Source organism: Colossoma macropomum, unplaced genomic scaffold, assembly GCF_904425465.1.
Source record: "Colossoma macropomum unplaced genomic scaffold, Colossoma_macropomum, whole genome shotgun sequence".
Lineage (NCBI taxonomy): Eukaryota > Metazoa > Chordata > Actinopteri > Characiformes > Serrasalmidae > Colossoma > Colossoma macropomum.
Window position 1 is genome coordinate 418,955 of NW_023494903.1, and position 20,603 is coordinate 439,557.

At 38.2% G+C, this 20,603-nt stretch overlaps 2 protein-coding genes across 3 annotated transcripts; one reads left to right on the forward strand and one right to left on the reverse strand.

The window, feature by feature from the left end:
* Positions 1–1,664: 1,664 nt before the first annotated feature.
* On the forward strand, positions 1,665–13,045 carry rcn3 (reticulocalbin 3, EF-hand calcium binding domain). 2 transcript variants are annotated; one of them, XM_036560757.1, is made up of 8 exons: positions 1,665–1,778; positions 3,071–3,281; positions 4,494–4,687; positions 6,403–6,575; positions 6,702–6,762; positions 6,930–7,021; positions 7,709–7,816; positions 12,827–13,045. In XM_036560757.1, exons 2-8 carry the CDS (start codon positions 3,076–3,078, stop codon positions 12,932–12,934), a joined length of 942 nt encoding a protein of 313 aa, XP_036416650.1. In that variant the 5' UTR covers positions 1,665–1,778; positions 3,071–3,075; the 3' UTR covers positions 12,935–13,045. The 2 variants fall into 2 exon arrangements, with proteins under 2 accessions (XP_036416650.1, XP_036416649.1); XM_036560756.1 differs by lacking the exon at positions 12,827–13,045 and adding an exon at positions 8,033–10,525.
* LOC118800508 (nitric oxide synthase interacting protein) lies at positions 13,008–20,237 on the reverse strand. Its single transcript, XM_036560758.1, has 10 exons — positions 20,175–20,237; positions 19,831–19,915; positions 19,507–19,612; positions 18,622–18,703; positions 18,370–18,505; positions 16,818–16,981; positions 15,702–15,818; positions 14,725–14,795; positions 14,485–14,593; positions 13,008–13,373 (listed from the first exon to the last, which is right to left on the reverse strand). Exons 2-10 carry the CDS (start codon positions 19,898–19,900, stop codon positions 13,302–13,304), a joined length of 927 nt encoding a protein of 308 aa, XP_036416651.1. The 5' UTR covers positions 19,901–19,915; positions 20,175–20,237; the 3' UTR covers positions 13,008–13,301.
* Between the last annotated feature and the right edge of the window lie 366 nt (positions 20,238–20,603).

Genomic DNA, 20,603 nt, shown 5'->3' on the forward strand with positions numbered 1-20,603 from the left:
TAAGTCGTGCCCACAACTTAGTAAAGCATAGGAACGAGATCCTAATGTGTGGCCACGACTTAGTAAGCCGTGATCTCGTTCCCACGCCTTACTAAGTCATTCCCACGCCTTACTAAGTCGTGGCCACGCATTAGGATCTCGTTCCCGTGCGTTAATAAGGCGTGGCCATGCATTATTTTTATTTATACAGGATGTCACTAGCGGGGCTCCGTACTAACTTAACTCAACTGTAGTAGCTAGTTAGTAAGGAGCCCTGCTGGTGACATCCCGTATAAATAGAAATAATGCATGGCCATGCCGTATTAACATGTGGGAAGGAGATCCTAATGAGTGGCCACGACTTAGTAAGGCATGGGAACAAGATAATTAAGTCATAGCCATGACTTAGTAAGGCGTGGGAATAAGTTGATTAAGTCGTGGCCACGACTTAGTAAAGCGCAGGAACGAGATCCTAATGCGTGGCCACGACTTATTGAGCCGTGATCTCGTTCCCTCGCCTTACTAAGTCATGGCCACGACTTATTCATCTCATTCCCACGCCTTACTAAGTCGTGGCCACGCATTAGGATCTCGTTCCCATGCATTATTTTTATTCATACAGGATGTCACTAGCGGGGCTCCGTACTAACTCAACTCAACTGTAGTAGCTAGTTAGTAAGGAGCCCTGCTGGTGACATCCCGTATAAATAGAAAGAATGCATGGCCATGCCGTATTAACATGTGGGAACGAGATCCTAATGAGTGGCCACGACTTAGTAAGGCATGGGAACAAGATAATTAAGTCATAGCCATGACTTAGTAAGGTGTGGGAACAAGATCATGCCTTATTAAGCTGTGGTCATGGCTTATCTCGTTCCAAAGGCTTACTAAGTCATGGCCTTGACTTACATTATTTTGTTCCCATGCCTTACTAAGTCGTGGCCATGCATTATTTTAATCTATACGGGATGCCACCAGCAGGCCTCCGTAATTATCTCATTCCCACGCCTTACTAAATCGGGGCCACACATTAGGATCTCATTCTCACACCTTACTAAGTCATGGCCACAACTTAATTATCTCGTTCAGAAGCTTTACTAAGTCGGGGCCACGCATTATTTGTATTTATCAGGGATGTCACCAGCAGGGCTCCGTAAGTTAGCACTAAACCTACAAAACGTTTCTGTTCCTTCGTCTTAAACAAAGTTTCTGATTCTGCTTTCTATAACTCGCATAAGAAATGTGGTCAATGTCCAGCTGATGTAACTGCTCACGTTAGTGACCAACACTGTGACACACGAAAATTCAGGCTCTGCCCATCTCAACATAACGGTCTACATAACACTGTTCTTTACACATTTCTCAACAAACCGCCTCGTTTTTTCCAGATGACTGAGGTATTTCTATAATCGTCCACGGTTTGCCTGGTTTTGCCACTTTTTTAAAGAAAATCGTGTCTAAAAGTGTCTGAATTAGCCAATCTGCACTCAGTCACTCCCTCCATTTTCGTGGAGTTGCTCGCCGCGTGGACGCGCCTGGGGCCCTCCGAGGCGCGCTCCCGTGTCAACGTGGCGTTTCACAACCAATCACGTCAAGGATTTCAAATCGCGCCGCCCACCGCTGCGCTCTGATTGGTCCACTTTCGTGTCAATTCACGATTTGGGGTTCGACGCAGAGCGGTTTGAACCGCCTTCCCGCTACGTGCAATTTAAAGAGGCAGAGTGCCAACTCGACGCGAACCCTCACAGAAAAACCCACGAGTGCTGGAAGGTAGAGTCTCAGGAATCTTAGGAACTCAGGTATGGTATTTTTGCTCTTTTAAATACCTGGAAAACGTTTGCATGCCTTATGAATCCAGGCTGTGGGTCGTATTTGTTTAGCTTAGTTGTGCTCACTGAGTTTGGGATAAACTTTTCTTGCTGAGTGAAGGGGCGTCTACTGTAAAGCATCGCTGTGGGAGCCTTGGTGGCTTACAGGAATGCTTAGTTTGTTCATTTGCATGATTAAAACCAACATTTGATCAGTTTTAAATAATGCAAATGTGTATTTTGGTCTTTTTTTGGGGGGAACAAAATCATTTCTCATAATGTAACAGTTAATGTTCTGAATGTAAACCACCTTTTCACTGTGAATCAATTCTGTAAGCCTTATTATTAATATGACCATATTTGGACACTGTGTTGCCAAATCAGTATTAAATCAGTATTAGCGTTGCTAATCATTGGTGGATTTCTACTATGAGGACTTCCATGCCTACAGACTGAAAGGGGAATTCCACTAATCTTTCAAAATTCTGAATAATTACGGGCTTGAGATGCAAACAGAGTCGTTAAGATTGGTTTGGTGTGAAATCTTTCATTGTAGAGAAACTTACTGACTCAGATTTCTTTACAGTGGTGGTGATAGGAACCAGGGGTCTCTATGTCTACAGCACAAATGTAGCCATTTTATTTACTATCCCAAACCACCAGTGAACCAACACGTGTCTCCTGAGTTTTATATGTAATGTTGATGATGGTAAAATAGTGATAAATCTGAAATTAATACAGGATTACTTTTACTTACAATGTCCTGCCTGAAACCCTGACCAGGAATACATTTAAAAAAATATGTTTTAGGCTAAAACCTTATTGTAAAACCACCATAAAACAAAGTCTCAGCCTTCAGACAGTGTATTCATAACCATTTCATGTTATACACTTATTTGAGGTAGCTTTAATAGGCTTTAAACTCTTCAGACGTCTGGTTCCTATCACCACCACCAACAATTCTGAGTTTCTATATTTCTCTAGAATGGAGCATTTCACATCAAACCACTCTGAATGACTGTGTTTACATCTTATCTATTGCAAAATTGGTGTAATTCCCCTTTAATGTAAATCACCTGCTGACTGCTAATCAATTCAGTAAGCTGTATTTGCATGACCATATTTGGATACTGTGTTGCCAAATCAGTAATAAATCTGTATTACTGTTGCTAATCACTGGTGGATTCACATTATGAGGACTGCCAGGCTTACAGACTTAAGTGGTCAATGTTCACATAAAAGAGTGCCTGTTTAAATCCCACTTTTCCTCTTTCTCTTTCTAGAGAAAATGCAGCTGCTCTTGCTCTCCCTGATTGTGGGGGTCACGTTTGCCGTGCCTCCTCAGGAAAAGCGTGTGCATCATCAGCGTGACCTGAGTGACCACGTCCACGACGATGCCCACGGTTACCAGTATGATCACGAGGCCTTTCTAGGCAAAGAGGAAGCCAAGACATTCGACCAGCTGACCCCTGAGGAGAGCCAGGCCAGACTCGGGTACAGAAGCACACAATAGCTCAGAATGACTTCCATAACTCAGCTGTGACATTTTTCTTTCAGTCTCAAGCTCTGAGCTCGTTTTGTACCACTCTGTGGTGGAAATTCAGAACCAGAATCAGTTTTATTCTTTAAATAGCAAGGAATTTGTGTTTTTGTCTTGGTGCAGGCATCATAAAATCCTGTGAAAATACAGGAAAAAATATAAATACATAAAGTAATTTACAGTTACACTAGCATTCAATACTTCATCATTTGCAATTATAAAAATAGCTGTTACTTTATTATATTTTGACTTGTGGATTGAAATATTACAAGCTGTACACAGTATTTCAATATGTTGTAATCAATATTTCAAGTTTTTAGGGACACTAGAAAGTTATTAAATTCTAATTATATGCTGTATTAATTAATTAATAGTAATTTTATCACATTATCTGCCTTAGATTTGCTTATTATGCTTCGAATTCGAGGTATTCTAGATGTTAATTGTATTCTAACTTAATTCTTAATGCGCTACTGTTTTCTCTGTCATTAAAGAATCATCTATAGCTCTGGTCATCATTGTGGACACATCAGACATTTCACTGTTTTTTACAGTGTCAAGCTAATTAGTAAAAAATAACTGTGAAATTGTAGAGTAACAGCATCATATTACAATTATTATTATATTACAATTATTTCATACGTTTATCTGCAACATATATTTTATTTTATTGACAGTGACCCCAAACTTTCTAATTGTGATGCTAGTGTACATTACAATAATTATTGATGTTGTACACAGTTATATGGTATGCATATACATTGTATATGTATATATTGTATTATGTGGCACACACATGAAGGTGAATATGTAAGCAGTGGAAATATATAGTGGATATACTGGATATATACAGTTGTATATTTACACTAAATATATACTGTGAGTGTATACAGTCGTATGCAAAACCTTGGGCACCCCTACCCCATCTTACATACTGTGGCCTGTGCAAAAGTTATGGCACATTTCCAATATGTTACATTCAGCAAATGAATAGAAATTGTGTTAAAATTTACAGATCAATGCCATATTTAAGTTCCCTGTAGAAAATGTTCTAACTTATTTCCACCCAACAAAACATGTAGTATGATTCCAACTTTTGTGTATGACTGCATATATGTATATATGTATTTTCAGTATGTTAAAGTGCCTGTCTGTGCCCCATGTAGGAAGATAGTGGATCGCATCGACACAGATAAGGATGGTTTCGTTAGCCATGCAGAGCTGCACCACTGGATCAAACACAGGCAGAGGAGGTACGTTGAGGAGAACGTGGACAAGCACTGGAAAGAATATGACCAGAACAAGGACGGGAAGATCGCCTGGACGGAATACAAGAACACCACTTATGGCTACTACCTGGGTAATTAAAAGGAAGCAGTTCGCTTAAATGTGGCTCAGGACTTAATTACGTGTTATTGTTCCCAAATCTCTTGTCTTAAAAAAAGCCTGACCAAAGTATTATGTCTGTCCAGAACTAGAGGAAGTAACATATTTCCCCTTAGGACAGAAGTACAGTCAAAATTCAGACTTCAGCATGGCTGCTAACGGTAGAACTGTTTTAGCTATGCAACATACCTGGGCTATCCATGTTTATAGATTATCGTATGTCACAAGGTATGAAAAACCACACAAGCAAGTCTGCTTGAGATTTTTTAACAACTTGACGTGGGTTTGAGGCAAAGGTGTCGTTAGGTAAGCAGTTTGCAGAATGCTAATTGGTTATGCTAATGTGCTTTCATTAGTTGGCTACGTTAGCCTCGTGCTGTCAGTGCAGAACAAAATAAGCTTCAGCCACCAAATATATTTTGGCTGACTACATTTGGGGTAAATTTGCATACATTTTTTTTGTCAAACTATGACTTTAATCTCACTCTTTACACCAAAAATGTGTGCACATTTTGGGTGCCCTGGTCTCATTACATGTTTTGTTGATTTTCTAAAAAAAGAAAAAAAAAATACATTAACACATACTTTATAGAGAACACACCTCTGCACATTTTAATGCACAATTACGGTTAATTTGCTGAATTTAGCATGTTGGGAACAAATGTGAGGATGTCTTGTCATATTTTCACTTAGAAAATCAACAAAACATGTCATGAGACCGGGACACCCAAACATTTGGATCTGACTATATCCTAGCTAGTGGGGGATCTGCATGGTCGTGTAGTTTAGTTGAACATTTGGCATTGAACTGCAGAATTGCTGACTGTTAATGGCTGATGCAGCAGAGGATGTGCTATTCGTGCACACACCGGAAGTAAGATTGACCTCCCCACGTTGGTGGTGCTGTTGTATGACAGACAAGGGTCCTACTACACAGGGAAGTGACCATTAGTGAACTGAAGGAAAATAGGGAGAAATAAATTTAAAGGGCCAAACAACTCTCTCACCCATCATCTAAGCCACTTATCCTCCCGGGTCGCTGGGGTGCTGGAGCCCATCCCAGTGCTCAAAGGGCAGGAAACAGCCTGGACAGGCCACAAACAGAGAACACATACACATACGCACACACCTAGGGGCAGTTTAGTATCTCCAACTGGCCTGACTGCATGTCTATGGACTATGGGAGGAATCTGGACAATGCGAGGAAACCAGGGCCAAATCATCGAAAACTAAATTTTCTCCACTTTTTAAAAAATAAAATAGTTTAATGTGGAATATAAACATTTAGGTTTCAAAAGATATCTGCAGTTCATATAGTCCATATATTGAAACTAAGCTGCAAAACAGCATGTTTTTATTTCATTGTTTCTGTGATGTCACAAAAATCAACACATTTACATATTTCCGCCTATACAGCCCACATCTGTTTAGCCCCGCCCATTCATGTTTAAGTTATAAGGAGTGTTTCAGCCTGGGCTGCTTTTTGAGTAAGGCATAATGCTTTTTGAATGAGGCATAATTATTTTTGGTACATAAAACCACAAAAATGTCATATGTGGACTTCAGAGGAAAATCATAAAATGCAAGAATATTGTAGGAAATATTGCCCTGCAAAACAGAATGGGAATTCTGAATACCTATGACTTTTTCAGTTGTGCTTTGCTTATGTTACACTTGTTTTTGTCCTAGATGACGAGTTTAGTGACATAGAGGACAGGGAAAGCTACAAAGCCATGCTGACACGGGACGAGAGGCGGTTCAAGGCAGCAGATAAAGACGGGGATGGAATTGCCACAAAGGAAGAGTTCACTGCCTTTCTCCACCCTGAGGAGTTCAAATACATGCAGCACATTGTGGTGCAGGTGAGCTGAAAAGGGACCTTATTAAGAAAGACATGTTTGTACAGTTGAGGAGTGTGAAGTTGGAGCTGTTATGTGCTTCAGATCCAGAGAAATATTCACTCATGCTTCTTATTCTGCACTCGACAGGAAACAATAGAGGATATCGACAAGAACGGTGATGGCAAGATAAATCTGGAGGAGTACATCGGTAGGTTTGTGGCCGAGAAGGAAATTGGTATCTTTGATACTTTGGTCCATTTTTGCACAAAAATAGTGACATCACCACATAAAAGTCGCATGTGATAATTAAGTACACATTTAAGTTCAAGAAATTCAGTGATACCTTTACATAGTCACTGTTTTTCTGGTCTATAGGGGACATGTACACTCGCGAGAACGGAGTGGAGGAGCCAGACTGGGTTAGCACTGAAAAGAAGCACTTCTCAGAGTTCAGAGACGTTAACAAGGTTTGCATCTCAACTGTTTTATCGTTGTCTAGAAACAAGTAACCTGGAAAGAAACTATAGTGGAATGAACATGAACTTAGGGACCAGTTTATAAAAGCGATCCTGGTCTTACCTACTAGTTAGAGAGCATTCATTCAGTTATTAGAATCACACTCACTGGCCACAGAGGTGCACTTTGTAACATCTTGCAGTGAGTGTAGGTCTGAAGGCTTTATCACCATCATCATTTGTATTTATATACTGCCTTTGTAAAGTATAGCTGATAGAATTGGATGCTCTAATGAACCTATGGTCACCATGCCAATCGCCAGTTGGGCTGTGGATGTTCTCTGGAGTGATGGAGCTCCATCTAATACCTTTGGGATGAGTTGGAGCGATCCAGAACTGATCATCCAAGATTAGTACCTGACCTCACTAGTGCTCTTGTGGTATGCAATCAATTCTCACAGCAATGTTCCAACATCTAGTGTTAGGGCTTCCCAGAAGAGTAGGGGCTGTTACTGCAGCAAAGGGGGACAAATTCCCTATTAATACCCGTCATTTCAGAAGAAATGTTGGATGATCAGGTGTCTACAAACTTTTAGATGTATAGTGTAGATAAATGGCATCTTTCTGCCGTGTCTGCACCATTACTTAACTACTGTGGTGCAACGACTCTTTCTAATCATTTTAATCTTGTCTTTTTAGGATGGTTTCCTTGATGGCAACGAAGTTGCCCAGTGGGTACTGCCAGGAGATGTTGATCACGCTGATAATGAGGCCAAACACCTTATTCACGAGACAGATACAAATAACGTAAGTAAATGCTGGTAAAAGCTCTTAATGACTTTGTTTTTCAAACATCCATGTAATTCAAGCATGTCATAATGTAATTCACTTATGCATGTTGTAATTAAACATTATTTATTGTTGGCATTTTAATTATCAATCAATTGAATCACTCTTTCTCTTTCCCTGCCCCCTTTCCCCTTCTCAACGAATCCCAATGGAACTTCAATTCAATTTAATCAGGATGATAAAATCACTAAGCAGGAGATTCTGGCTAACTGGAACATGTTTGTCGGGAGCCAGGCCACCAATTACGGAGAAGACCTCACCAGGAAACACGATGAGCTTTGATGCTCTCATGCTAAAGGGAAACACCAGTGGGTTCTCATATAGGTCAAGGGTTTTTAGGAAGTGGGAGGGTTAAAGTTACATGTAATAAGCAAATGACTGTTACTTTTTTACATTCATAGATGGGTGGATTTAGTCCAGGGTAGGGTTAAACGTCAGGGGTCAAGACCTAATGTTAGGAATCGGGAGTGTTGTTGAGGTGAGTTGGGACTGGGAGGGTACTTCAGTCTAAAGGGAAATTCCAACAACTTTTCAAAATTCATAATTAAATTGTTGAGGTGTAAACAGTCGTTCAGAGTGGTTTGATATGAAACGGTTCATTGTGTTTCTTTACAGTGGTACTGATCGGAACCAGGGGTCGCAATGTCTACAACACAAATATAGCCATTTTTTTATTTACTATCCGAAACCACCAGTTAACCTACACGTGTCTTCTTCTTACATGTGTTTTAATATGTAATGTTGACGATGATAAAATAGTGATAAATCTGAAAACAAAGTTTTCCCTCAGGCTGTACCTCCACACCATAAATGTATTAAATAAAATTAGGCCAAAACCTTTTTAAAACTATCATAAAACTATGTCTCAGGGATGAGGAAATATATGTGTAACAAGCCATAACTTTCTATGAGGTAGCTTTTAGAAACATTAAACATTAAAGACGTCTGGTTCCATCAGCACCACTGTGAACAATTCTTATTTCGTAAGTTTTTCTACAAGAAATCTTCTCACATCAAACCACTCTGCACTTTGCTTACATCTTTATGATTTAATTAAAAACTGCAAAAACGTTAAAAATCAATGGAATTCCCCTTTAACTGAAATCAGACCGTATTTATTAAGGCAATCACATTTCGTCCATTAACAGAAATGTTTACAGCATGTTTACACGCACACTGTGGTTGATAAAGATTTATACCTGTTTTCCTTAGATAAGCAGTATTCCCAAAAGGCTGATGTTGCCAAGTAGAAATAAAAGGCATTAGTATTTTATAAAACTATCTTTACAATTTTACCATTACATTTTTCATCCTTATGTAGGATCTGAAAAACATAATTTTGGGTAGTTTTAACTGTAGATCTGTACAAGATCTGTGCATGTGGCAGTGGTACAGCGCTGATCTAGGATCAGTCTGTGGCTTTAAAGGCCCATTTAATACAATTCAGGCTTGTCATTACGCGTATATAATAAACACATTTGGTCTATTCTTAGATGTATAAGACAACAGATACAAAAACTGTAATGCTTCAGATTCACATGCAGTGTCACAATGGCTAAATAAAAAAGCACAAAAGCCTTATAGTAAGCTTTGCAGTGTGTATGGTCATCCTTAAAGGGCCCATATCATGGAAGACCAGTTTGATGTACGTAAAGCTTAAAAACAAACCGTTCACTCTCCAGTCCGTACAGCTCATATATGACAACTAGGCTGTAAAAACAGCTTGTTTTGAATTCTTCATTTTTGTGATGTCATAAAAACAGCCTACAGCAGTTTGGATCCACTCATTCACATTATAAGGTGTGCTTCAGCTTTGGACTGCATGTTGAATGAGGAAAGCCAATCAGAACAGAGCTCATTTACATATATCTGTCTTAAACAGCCTATTTATTTCCATTTTTGCCAAGTAAAACCACACAAAATTTGTAAAGTTGAAAAATACACATGAAAATTGAAAGATATGGGCCCTTTAAAGTACTAGTTGTTTGGAGCGGGCGGTAATAGCACAGAATTGAATTACTGTAGATCACTCAGATGATTTATTCACACAGGCCCAGAATATGGCTGAGCCATGGAGTCTGATTCCAGGTCTAAGTGTAATTCTGATTGCTGTGCAAGTTGCTTCAGGAGTGCTTTATCCCTCCATGGTCTTGCTGCAGCACAGTGAGGAGGAAAAAGAGCAGACACAGCTCTGTGACAACTCCTCTGCATAAATCCAGGCTAAAATATGTCTAAATGTTAGCTTTCAGCCCTGCTTAGCAACATTAGCAATGTAGCTCCAGTGCCAAGTTAGAGAAACAAAGTATAAACATGTCAACCACACTTCAGATAAGTGGAAAGTCTTGGTCATTCTGTTCTTTCAACACTCCACTACAGTCCTGTTGTGCGGTAGCCTAATGCATGTTTATAGGTTTATTGATGCACAAGAGTTGAGCACTGAAGAAAAGGCCAGCTGCACAAACAGTGCCTGAACAGGCTGTTACAAACACAGCTCAGCTGTCTGGACGACACCTGTGGCTACCACTCGCAGGAAAGAGTTAGAAGGGAAGAGATGGGGAAGGCATAGAGAATGAAAATAAGGGATTAAGTACATGGGAGGAGAGAAACAGTGACTGTTTGCTGGCAACACATTTCTCTGTGAATTCAAAATAAAGGCCTTTTTTTTTATTCTTGACTGATTTTTTCACTTTAATCAGTGAAATCAATATGACTTGTTTACTAAAAACACCATATGCAGCACACTGCAAAACATAATATCTAAACAAGTGAAAACCTATTAAATGTAGTCAACAAATCTAATGTTTCTCATTATGAGACTGTTGTAAGAATATTATATAGTAATTCCACCTGTACATTTTTACTTGTTTTAAAGTGATTTTATCTTGTTAAAGTTTCTTATTTGATTGGCTGATTGTTTTACTTGTTTTGAGAAATAACGTCGATAATTTTGCTATACACTAAAAACAAGTAACATGATCTGCCAATGGAACAAGACACTTTTATAATATAAAACTGCTTAAAACCAGTAAAAATGTCTATAAATATGTTCAATAATCTCACAATATTCTTACAACAGTCTCATAATGAGAAATATTAGATATATTGACTATATTTAAGATGTTCACACTTGCCAAGATATAATTTTTTTGCAGTGTACTGTGCACGAGTCAGAAACCCCCCTGATTTAATTTCCCGTCAAAATGGAAATGGCCATTAAGTTATTAAGTTATAAAGTTATTGATTTTCCAGTAGCAGTAAACGTTGCGTCCAGTTTTAACTTTCATAATAGCGTTCTTTTCGGGAGTCTTGCGTTTTTTTAAAGAAATCTGAAGGGATATTTTTCCACGCCTCTAAAGTTCAGTCTTAGAAGTTGGTTACACTTTCTGCTTTTCGAAATGTAATGTAAAGTAATTTAAAGTAATCTAAGTAATCTAAAACACATCAAATAATGTTGAGGTCTGGACTCTGGAATGGTCAGCCCTTTGTTCTGAGAACACCAGCAGCTTCTTTGATTTATATGCATATTTTAGACCCATAGTGCTGAGTTGTCTTCTCACAGTGGAAGGATGGACAGAAACACCTGTGGATGTTTTCTCCTCTCTTTCAAGGATGAAAGCTTTAAGTGCTGTTTATCTGATGGCGACAGGTGTTACATACCCAGTCAGGGGTTAGAACTTTTGTTGTTTTTGTAACACCAATGACTCAATAAATACACTTTATGCTTTTAGTACCATTTGCCTCAACCCAGCAGATTAAAAAGCACATCTAATTCACATTCTGTTTGTTGCAACATAAAACATTGGGCCTCATTCACCAATTTCTTCTTTTTACTTAAATGTGTTCTTAAGAAAGGTCCAAAGAAAAAGTCTACGTCTGATTCATGACGTGTTATTAAACCGCAGAATTGTTCACACCTTTGTGTTCGTGTGTGTGTGCAGATTCTGTTCTTACCTAAGAACAAATCCCAAATAAGAAAACACTGGTGAATGTCAGAGTCTTTGTAAAAACTGCACACATGGGTTTTAAGAAGAAATTTCTTCTTAAGAACAGTTGAGAATGAGACCCACTAATTGTGACCGCCACACAATCCCATCCGGCCTGCAAAAGTATTTTACTTTTCAATTACTATCAGCCCATTTCGGCATGCACTGCAACGTAATGTGCTTTGACCCCAAGAACAGTCTATGGGACAGAGGTTACACCTCATGCTACATAATTCTGCGCAATTCTACACCCGTCATGTCACTAAAGTGCATTTCAGCTGCAGTTCAACCAACAAACACTTAACCTTAGCTCAGCAGCTCAGAAACTGAGCCCAAGTCTTGGGGGTAGTTTTAAAAGACTGAGCTCCTGGGGAAATTTGAATTTTTAATATTTCAAGTGTCCATGTAATATTTCAAGATCTACTACATGTGCCTATATTTTACTGTTGAAGTTTTTGCATATATTGAATAAACAATGGCCAGTTTGGGTTACAGCACAACATTAATTAAAAAATGAAATAAAAATATTTATTTCTCTGGCCCACGGACTTGATGAGATTTTTTAATATGGCCCTTTTACTCGTTAAGTTTGACACCCCTGGCTTTAGCCATTAGACAATTATGGAATAACATACATGCAACATGCCTACTAACAATATGCACCTATATGGAAGGTGTTTCTGATAAAATGGCCATTGAGTGTAGGTACAAGGCTGGTGTAGCTAATAAACTGGCAACTCTGGGTACATCAGGAAATTTATTTTATTTATTCTTTTACCCTGGACACCTTCGCTTTGGTAAAGATTTTTCTTCAGGTATCTGATATTTTATAATGCCTTTTCTATTTTACCTATTTTATTTATAAGACCCTCTTCTATTGTACCTCTAATTTTGATGTGAATGGACTCCTCTGCACTACTTTCTCTGTTTTCTTTCTTCTGCACCTGCCAAACTATCTCCCCTCTGTCCCTGCTCTCATTCTCAGGATGGCCGTCTCTCCAAAAGTGAGATCATGGACAAACTGGAAGAGATTAAGATCAGCACTATCACAGATTATGGGAACCTGTTACTGAGAGGTCATGATGAACTCTGACACCATGACACATGAGAGCTAGATCTTGTTGTTAAGTGGATGAAAAAAGTAGTCAAATGACAGTTTCTGGATGGAAGTTTGTACATTAAAAGTTTTATTTTACAAAAAATAGATGATGCGGCCCCTCTTTGCGTTCCATTTTACCAAAACCAAAAAAGAAAAAAATATCTACGTGTATATATGCATATATGCTGTGGAGATTCTAATATTTCTTTTTTCAGTATGTGTGTTATGCAAAAAAAAACAAAACAACAAGACTATGGACAACAATGACTATAGTCACTATTTACCACAAGAAAGTAAACGCATGGTCAAATAATACTACATACAGCTTTAAAACTCCAATCCGCTCTGTACCGCTGAACACTCAGGCCTGCATGACGGGTCTGGCCTCCTTTGCACAAAGATCCACTCCAGAGGCAGCAAAGCCAGTCCCACCCTGACAGGGACATCAGACAGAGAGAAAGACAGATGGAGAGAAAAGAAAGAGGGGTAACAGAGAGAGAACGAGTGAGAGAAAAGTGGGTGGTGGGAGAGTGCTGCAAGTCTTACAATTCTCATCACAGATTCTTCGTACAATGAAATGAGGTAGGGCTTTTATGATTACTCAACTAAACTTTGTAAAAAATATACAAGAGAAAAAAAAAGAATGTCCATTAATCCGTCTGTGGTCTGAAGAGCAGCAATTTCTAAGGAGGAGCAATTAATCACAGGTGATATGATCTCCTTGTCTTATAGCATATTTTGTATGAGAACCTGAAGCCATTTACTGTGATAAATGTGCAAAAATAGAGGACATCAGGAGGGGTCAGACACTTTTTTTGCAGCCCTGAAACCATTAGAAAGAGTTTTTAGTTGAGCTGTGGACAAAGCGGGGATAGTCAGCAGTGTAGCAGGCTGGGCGTGTTGGGTGGAGGGAGGTCAATCAAGGGTGCTTAGTAGAATATTAGGCCACACCCAGATAGATGACAAATAGATCTGATGAGTTTTATATATGAATATGAATATATATATATATATATATATATATATATATATATATATATATATATATATATATATATATATATATATATATGTTCATTCTAGCTTGTTTTTGTTGGTCAAACTATGCTAGATGTTTAATATTAAACAATTTTAGGATCTCACAAACTTTTAAAAAAAATATTTTACACTGTGTAATACAAACTCACTCAGTCAGAGGTATTAATGTAAAAGTACAAGGTTTTGTATTGTATTAAACTGTATCACAGTGAATCATATCAATGTTTTATGTCTAGCATGTTAAATTGAGAAACTACAAAGCATAACTTTTGTTTCAAATATTGTGCTTTTTTTAATGCTGTATGCTCTAATAAGCTAAAATTGCAAAAGGTAACACATTAAGCCACTCCTTTTGCTGTACTGAAAAAAAATTAATTAAGATATCGTATTGAACCAAATTTTGAATTTTAAAAATTGTGATGCCCCTAGACAGTTTAAAGAAATCTCCATTACCACCTACTGTATTATGACTGCCACGTGATCCATACAGACACAAACAAACTCACCCTCTGTAGGACTATAATATCTTTCTCTTTCAGTTTGTCTCCTGATACCGGGTCAATCATGTCCTTGCGTATTAGCTTCTCCACACACTCCAAAGTGACCACACATCCACTGAGAGAGAGAGAGAGAGAGAGAGAGAGAGAGAGAGAGAGAGAGAGAGAGAGAGAGAGTCTCTAAGACTGAAAAACTAGAACTGTTCATCACTAAAGTGAGAAATACAAATGATAACTTCAAACACTTACGAGGGTCTGAGCACTGCACAGGGCACCGAGTTACCCAGCGTGTCTTTAGTTACTGCACACACATATCTGTCCTGAAAGACAAACAGGATTTACACTTCATAAGCAGATAATTACGCTTAAAAAGAGGTTTCACAATTCAGATTTAAAAAATATTTTTTTTCGGAACAGTTAAAGTTAATATTTATGCATCAAAATATGTGATCAACAGTTTTTTAAGTGGAACAATAGCGATAACAGTTTTGTGCTTTTCTGTGCAAAAGATTAAAGACAAAGCAACTTGAGTATTGAATAATAATGAACTTAGTATTTAGTCGGGATGCACAGAAAGGAAAATTCTTGGCCGAAACCAAAAACACAAAAACTGAAACCAAACAAATCTCTCAATAAATAAAAAGCAGTTCATATAAAATTTATTAAAATTATTAGTGTGTCAGCCACAGTATGTGACATCTAATGTCCTCAAATGCTGTGCATTTAGGACTGATATATGTGAATGAGCTCTGTTAACTTCACTTACAAAGCAGTCTGAGCTGAAACACTCCTTACAACGTCAGTGTGAATGGGCGGGGCTAATAGGTGTTATATACATACATATATACATATATGTGCTTGATTTCACATCATCACAAACAGTGAATTCAAAATAAGCTGCTTTTGTAGTATAGTTTCCATATATAATCTGTATGGACTGGGAAGTGAATGGTATGCTCCCAAACTTTACCACATTCTACATCAAATTTTAAGCAATTTTTAAGACATTTTTTACAATATTTCATGAGTTTTATATTCTAACACAGTTTAAAATTAGCACTAATAAGCTTGAACAAAATGTTTCATATTGTTTGTTAAACTGTGATAATGCTATTAACATGAAATTACTCTCAAATGGTCACAGAGGCAGGTTTCGGAGGGACATGTGGAAAGGTGCAGCAGGATAATAAAGAATATTATCTCTCTACAGTCTACTGTTTACTCACTTGGCGTGTGAGGAGGGCCACTCTGTCCAGGCTTGGGTCCAGGGGAGTGAAATGCACAGTAATCAGATCACTCATCTTCAGAGATTGGCCTGACATGGGACACTTCACTGCTTTTGACTGAAAAAAGACGAAATATTTTCAGTATTAGATATCAGATCTGTGTCAATATCAGATCTGTGTCAATCAGGCAGCTGGATTCAGAAGTCAGTGACTGCTTGCATTAAAGATCTTAAGTGAATTTTGGTGTTTAGTTTTCACCTACACATGCCTTTTCCTTAAATGAGCTGCAAAGACTCACTTCAGAAAGTGGAAAGTGAAAAAAATCCTCAAGGGGAGGCTGAGTTAAGAGTACTAACAGCTGACAGTTGAGAAAAAAACTAATCTGTGCTGTAAAACGTATAAACCTTCAGGGAGTTTAATTCAACATAAAGTTAGCTTTAGTAAATTTATTCCTTAAGCATTTAACATACATGAGCTTTTATGCAAGCAGCCACTGATCTCTATCTTTTATATCGATTCCCACATGCCATCCCAATTTACACAGAGATAGCAAAGAGACGACAGGGCAACTGAGAGGGCACAATGACCAAACAAGAGGGTCAAGGGCAGAAAGAGGTGAGAGAGGAACAGTGAGACTGAAAGGAACAAATATACTGAGGTCACTATGACAGACCAAAGTGGCTGTTGGCATCCTAGGTTACTTTTAAACCAAAGATCAGGCAGCGCATTGCTTAATACTAGGGCTGTACAATGTAGAAACAATGTATAATAATCATTACTGGGAGATTTGCAATACTGACCCTGCAGAAGGCGACAATACTCAAATGCACCTTCTAACAAATCACGTTTTACTGTAAGAGTTAAGCATCTAGACCAATTACAGTTCCCAATTAGTGCTTAAAGCACTCATGTTACAACCATGTCACATTATTAATCCTTCAGCATGTTTTAATATATTTAAAAGGTGTATTGCTATCAAAATGAGGCGCAATATGATTGCAATATGTAGCGGTATAATTGCAACACTGCTCCGTATCACGCAGCCGTACTGTGACAACAGACTGTGAACACTGACCCTATAAAAGCCCAGGATGATGACAGTAGTGAGCAACTTACAGGTTTCTTCAGGAGGGTAGGTTTGGCCTCTGGAGTTAGGCTGGGGATCCAAAAGCTGGGAAGAGAGGATGAGGAGCTGGACACACTTGTACCTGAAGCTGAGCTTGAAGAACTGACTGAGGAGCTAACAGAGCCATTCGGGGATGCCATCTCTTTAGACTGACCTTCAGAGACAAGGAAAAATAAGGATTATTTGAATATCTATGGCAAAAACTGCTCATTATGTTCATCCTAACCAACTGCTTATTTGTCATATAAAATTTGTGTGTGTGTGTGTGTGTGTGTGTGTTAGGGGAGGGAGATATTCTTGCATAAACGTGAATTAAAAAGTGAACATCATTGGTGTTATGATAAGTTTAAATGGTCAGTGGTGGACAAAGTACACTAATCCAGTACTTGAGTGAAAGTAGAGTTATTCTTGGCAAATATTACTCAAGTAAAGGTGCTTTATTTAAATTTTTACTTGTGTTAAAGTACAAGATTACTTTTAAATGTACTTAAGTATCATAGGTAAAACTATTGTGAGACATTCTAATAACCCAACATTTCCCCTTCTTGTGTCTTCAGTTTAGGAAATGGGATAAATGTCACTCCCTATTCAAACTGCAAACAAAATAACAAAAAAAAACAAAAACAACAAAAAACCCACACACAATATTACAGAATCTTTCTTTCCAAAGCTTGTCATAGTTGACCAAGCCTAGTTACAGTTGCTAAGCTACGACTGCACATTCAGATTTAATGAAATAATTTATTTGCCAAAGTGCATCATATTTCTTTCATATATTAAGGAAAAATTTAGTTTTTACTTTGCAGTATCTTGCAGAAAGTAGTGTTGTAAAAAGTAGGCTATGTTACTGTGAAATGTAGTGAAGTTGTAAAAAATTAAAATACTTTAATAAAGTACAGATATTTGAGGAAAAAAAACTTAAGTCTAATAATGAACTACATGTACTTTGTTACTGTCCACCACTGAAATACAGTGAACTACAAGAAGCCCCATTTGTGTCATTGCTCTGTAATAGCTTGCCATGTTTGGTTGATATTTATTTACTTACGGATTTACGTATGCATACAATTATGCATGTGTATATTTTGTATTCATTCAATCATTAATGTATTTATTTAGGTATACCACAACAGCATATAAGAAAATATTGTGATATACCCATTTTTGTGTCCTAATGAAGGCCTGAGAAGTCCGCAACACGTCGGCACATTTTCATACATATTGCCATGTTTCAATAAAGGCTTAATATACTTCTCTTAACATGGTGTGCCCATGAATTTCTTTGCTCTGGGATTTATTTTGCACGTTTTGTGGATATATGGAATTTTTGGTTATTTGAATCTTCCAGGATGGAACTGTTACTTGGAGTTTGCTGCACCCATGCCCAGTCTTTTTGCTTCATTTTTGTAACCCCTGCAGCTCTTCTTCCACTTTATTTTTTCATATTGTGATATAAATTAGAGTTCACATTCCACCACACCCTTGTCTGTGTATTAGCACTTATTTTATCAGTCAAACTGAACTGAATTCCTCCTCTTTTACCTGAGATGAAGGGGTTGATTGGCTTGGAAACAATACTGCCCTCCTTCTTTTTGAACTTCTCTACTTTCTCTCTCTCCTCTGAGCATGATTCCAGCTGGCCTTCACTCCTCAGGGCCTGTTTCTGCTTCTCATAGGCCTGAGTGAGACAGAGAGATAGAGACAAAGACAAACAGACAGACAGAATGAATAACAGCATTAGCAGGGGGCAATATATACAGCATAAAAGGCAGTGGTGCCACAGCCTTCACAAACCTTCATCTTCTTGGCAATCTCAGTTTTCTGATGGAGGATGTACTCCAGTATGGCCTCTCTTTCATAGAGGTACCCATCTTCACTGCAAAACACAACAGACACATATAAACAATGATTCAGATCTCACAAAATCAAAGTATTTCTTGTGTTTTGTATTTTTGTTGTTCAAGCTTATGCTATATGATGAGAACAAATGCCTTGTAAGAGCATACGATAGCACCCAGATGTGTCAGATCCACACAACTATGTATACACTTATTCAATTACAGTTCATATTTCATTTTCCTGCTAAAACTCTTGATAAGCTTGATATGAAGTAAACAATTCTGGAGAAAACTATTGAGTCAGATTTGCTCACAGTAATGGTGATATAAATGAGGCCCTGGTCCCCAAGATGTTGGCCTAAAACTTTTTTTAAAATCCAGATGTACTTTTGGGGCTTTGTAAGGAAAAATATAACCCCCCCCCCCAAAAAAAAATGATTTAATATTATTCAATTGTTATCAACATTACATGTAAATACTCAGAAGACACATGCAAGTTCACTGTTTTTGAATTGTCAATAAAATTATTTTGTGTTGTAGACATTGTGTCCCCCGGTTCCTATCACCACCACTGTAAAGAAACCTGTAAACTGTAAGAGTCTGGAAATCTCTCTACAATGAACCACTTCATATTAAACCACACATCTTATTGACCAGACTTTAGATTTTGAAAAATTGATGGAATTGCTTTTTATGTATCAAGTCAGTGATTCTGCAAAGCCTTGAGCTGTAGCCTGTGAATACTATAAAACTTACAACCTAAATATACAATAGAATTAACTTATTATAATGACGTATGCACACAGCTTATACAGACTACGGCTGTGTCTGATCTACCCACGTTACAACCGGGTCTTTGCATGGCTGTAATGAGAGGCAGCAGCAGTCGAAATCTTTAATCGCGTCTTTTCCCAGGCGAACACTCTGAGTCCCGTATCCAGAAGCAGCTTAAATGGAGAGAAACAATAGTGGACATGAGAGAACAGCACAGTTAACGCTAAGTAAGATGACAAACTGAACTAAAACGGTCACCTTCTAGCTCGAATTTTCCCGTTCCGCCTTAAATGGTGCGTCAGAATGTAACTGCTGCACCATTTAAGGTGGAACGGGACAATTCGAACAAGAAGCTAGCGAACAGGACGGCGTCGTAGTAAAACCAGCCAACCTGTATCCTTCCTCTTCTCATGATAGGTGTACACGGCCCCCGCAGTGCAGTTCTTCCCATGTCGCGTCATTTTCGGTTTTAGTGGCTTTAATAAAGCAGAATTATTATATTTTACACTTCAGCTTATACACACAACCTCAACAGACGCAGCAGCAGAACTGCTGAGCCGCTGTAGATCAAACCTGAACTCCTCTTAACTGTATTTTAATGCACGTTTTGGGACGGTGGTCGACGTTATACCAATATTACAGGCTACGTGAGACGCTAATAAAGAACAATTCTTTAAAATTTACGCATAAAATCAAATAAACAAAGCAGAATTTTCAGCGATGCTGCTTGTTTACCTCGCTCCTGGATGAACGTGAAGCGGTCCCAGCGCTTCCTGTTCTTGATTTAGCGACGGGCCATCAAAATAAAAGTCCATGGTCGTCCAGGCTTTTGACGTTCAGAATCGCTCCCAGCGTGAAATGTTATAACGCGGAGAGAGGTCTGTACAGGCAGCGTTTCTACCACTACTACTAATAACAATACGAATTATACTAATGCTAAATAAATAAATAAATAAATAAATAAATAAATAAATAATAATAATAATAATAATAATAATAATAACAACAACAGCAGAGTTTGCATGTTCTCCCAGTGTATGCGTGGGTTTCCTCCGGGTACTCCGGTTTCCTCCCACAGTCCAAAGACATGCAGTTAAGCTACTTGGACATGCTAAATTGCCCCTAGGTGTGAATGTGTATGTCTGTCTGTCTGCCCTGCGATGG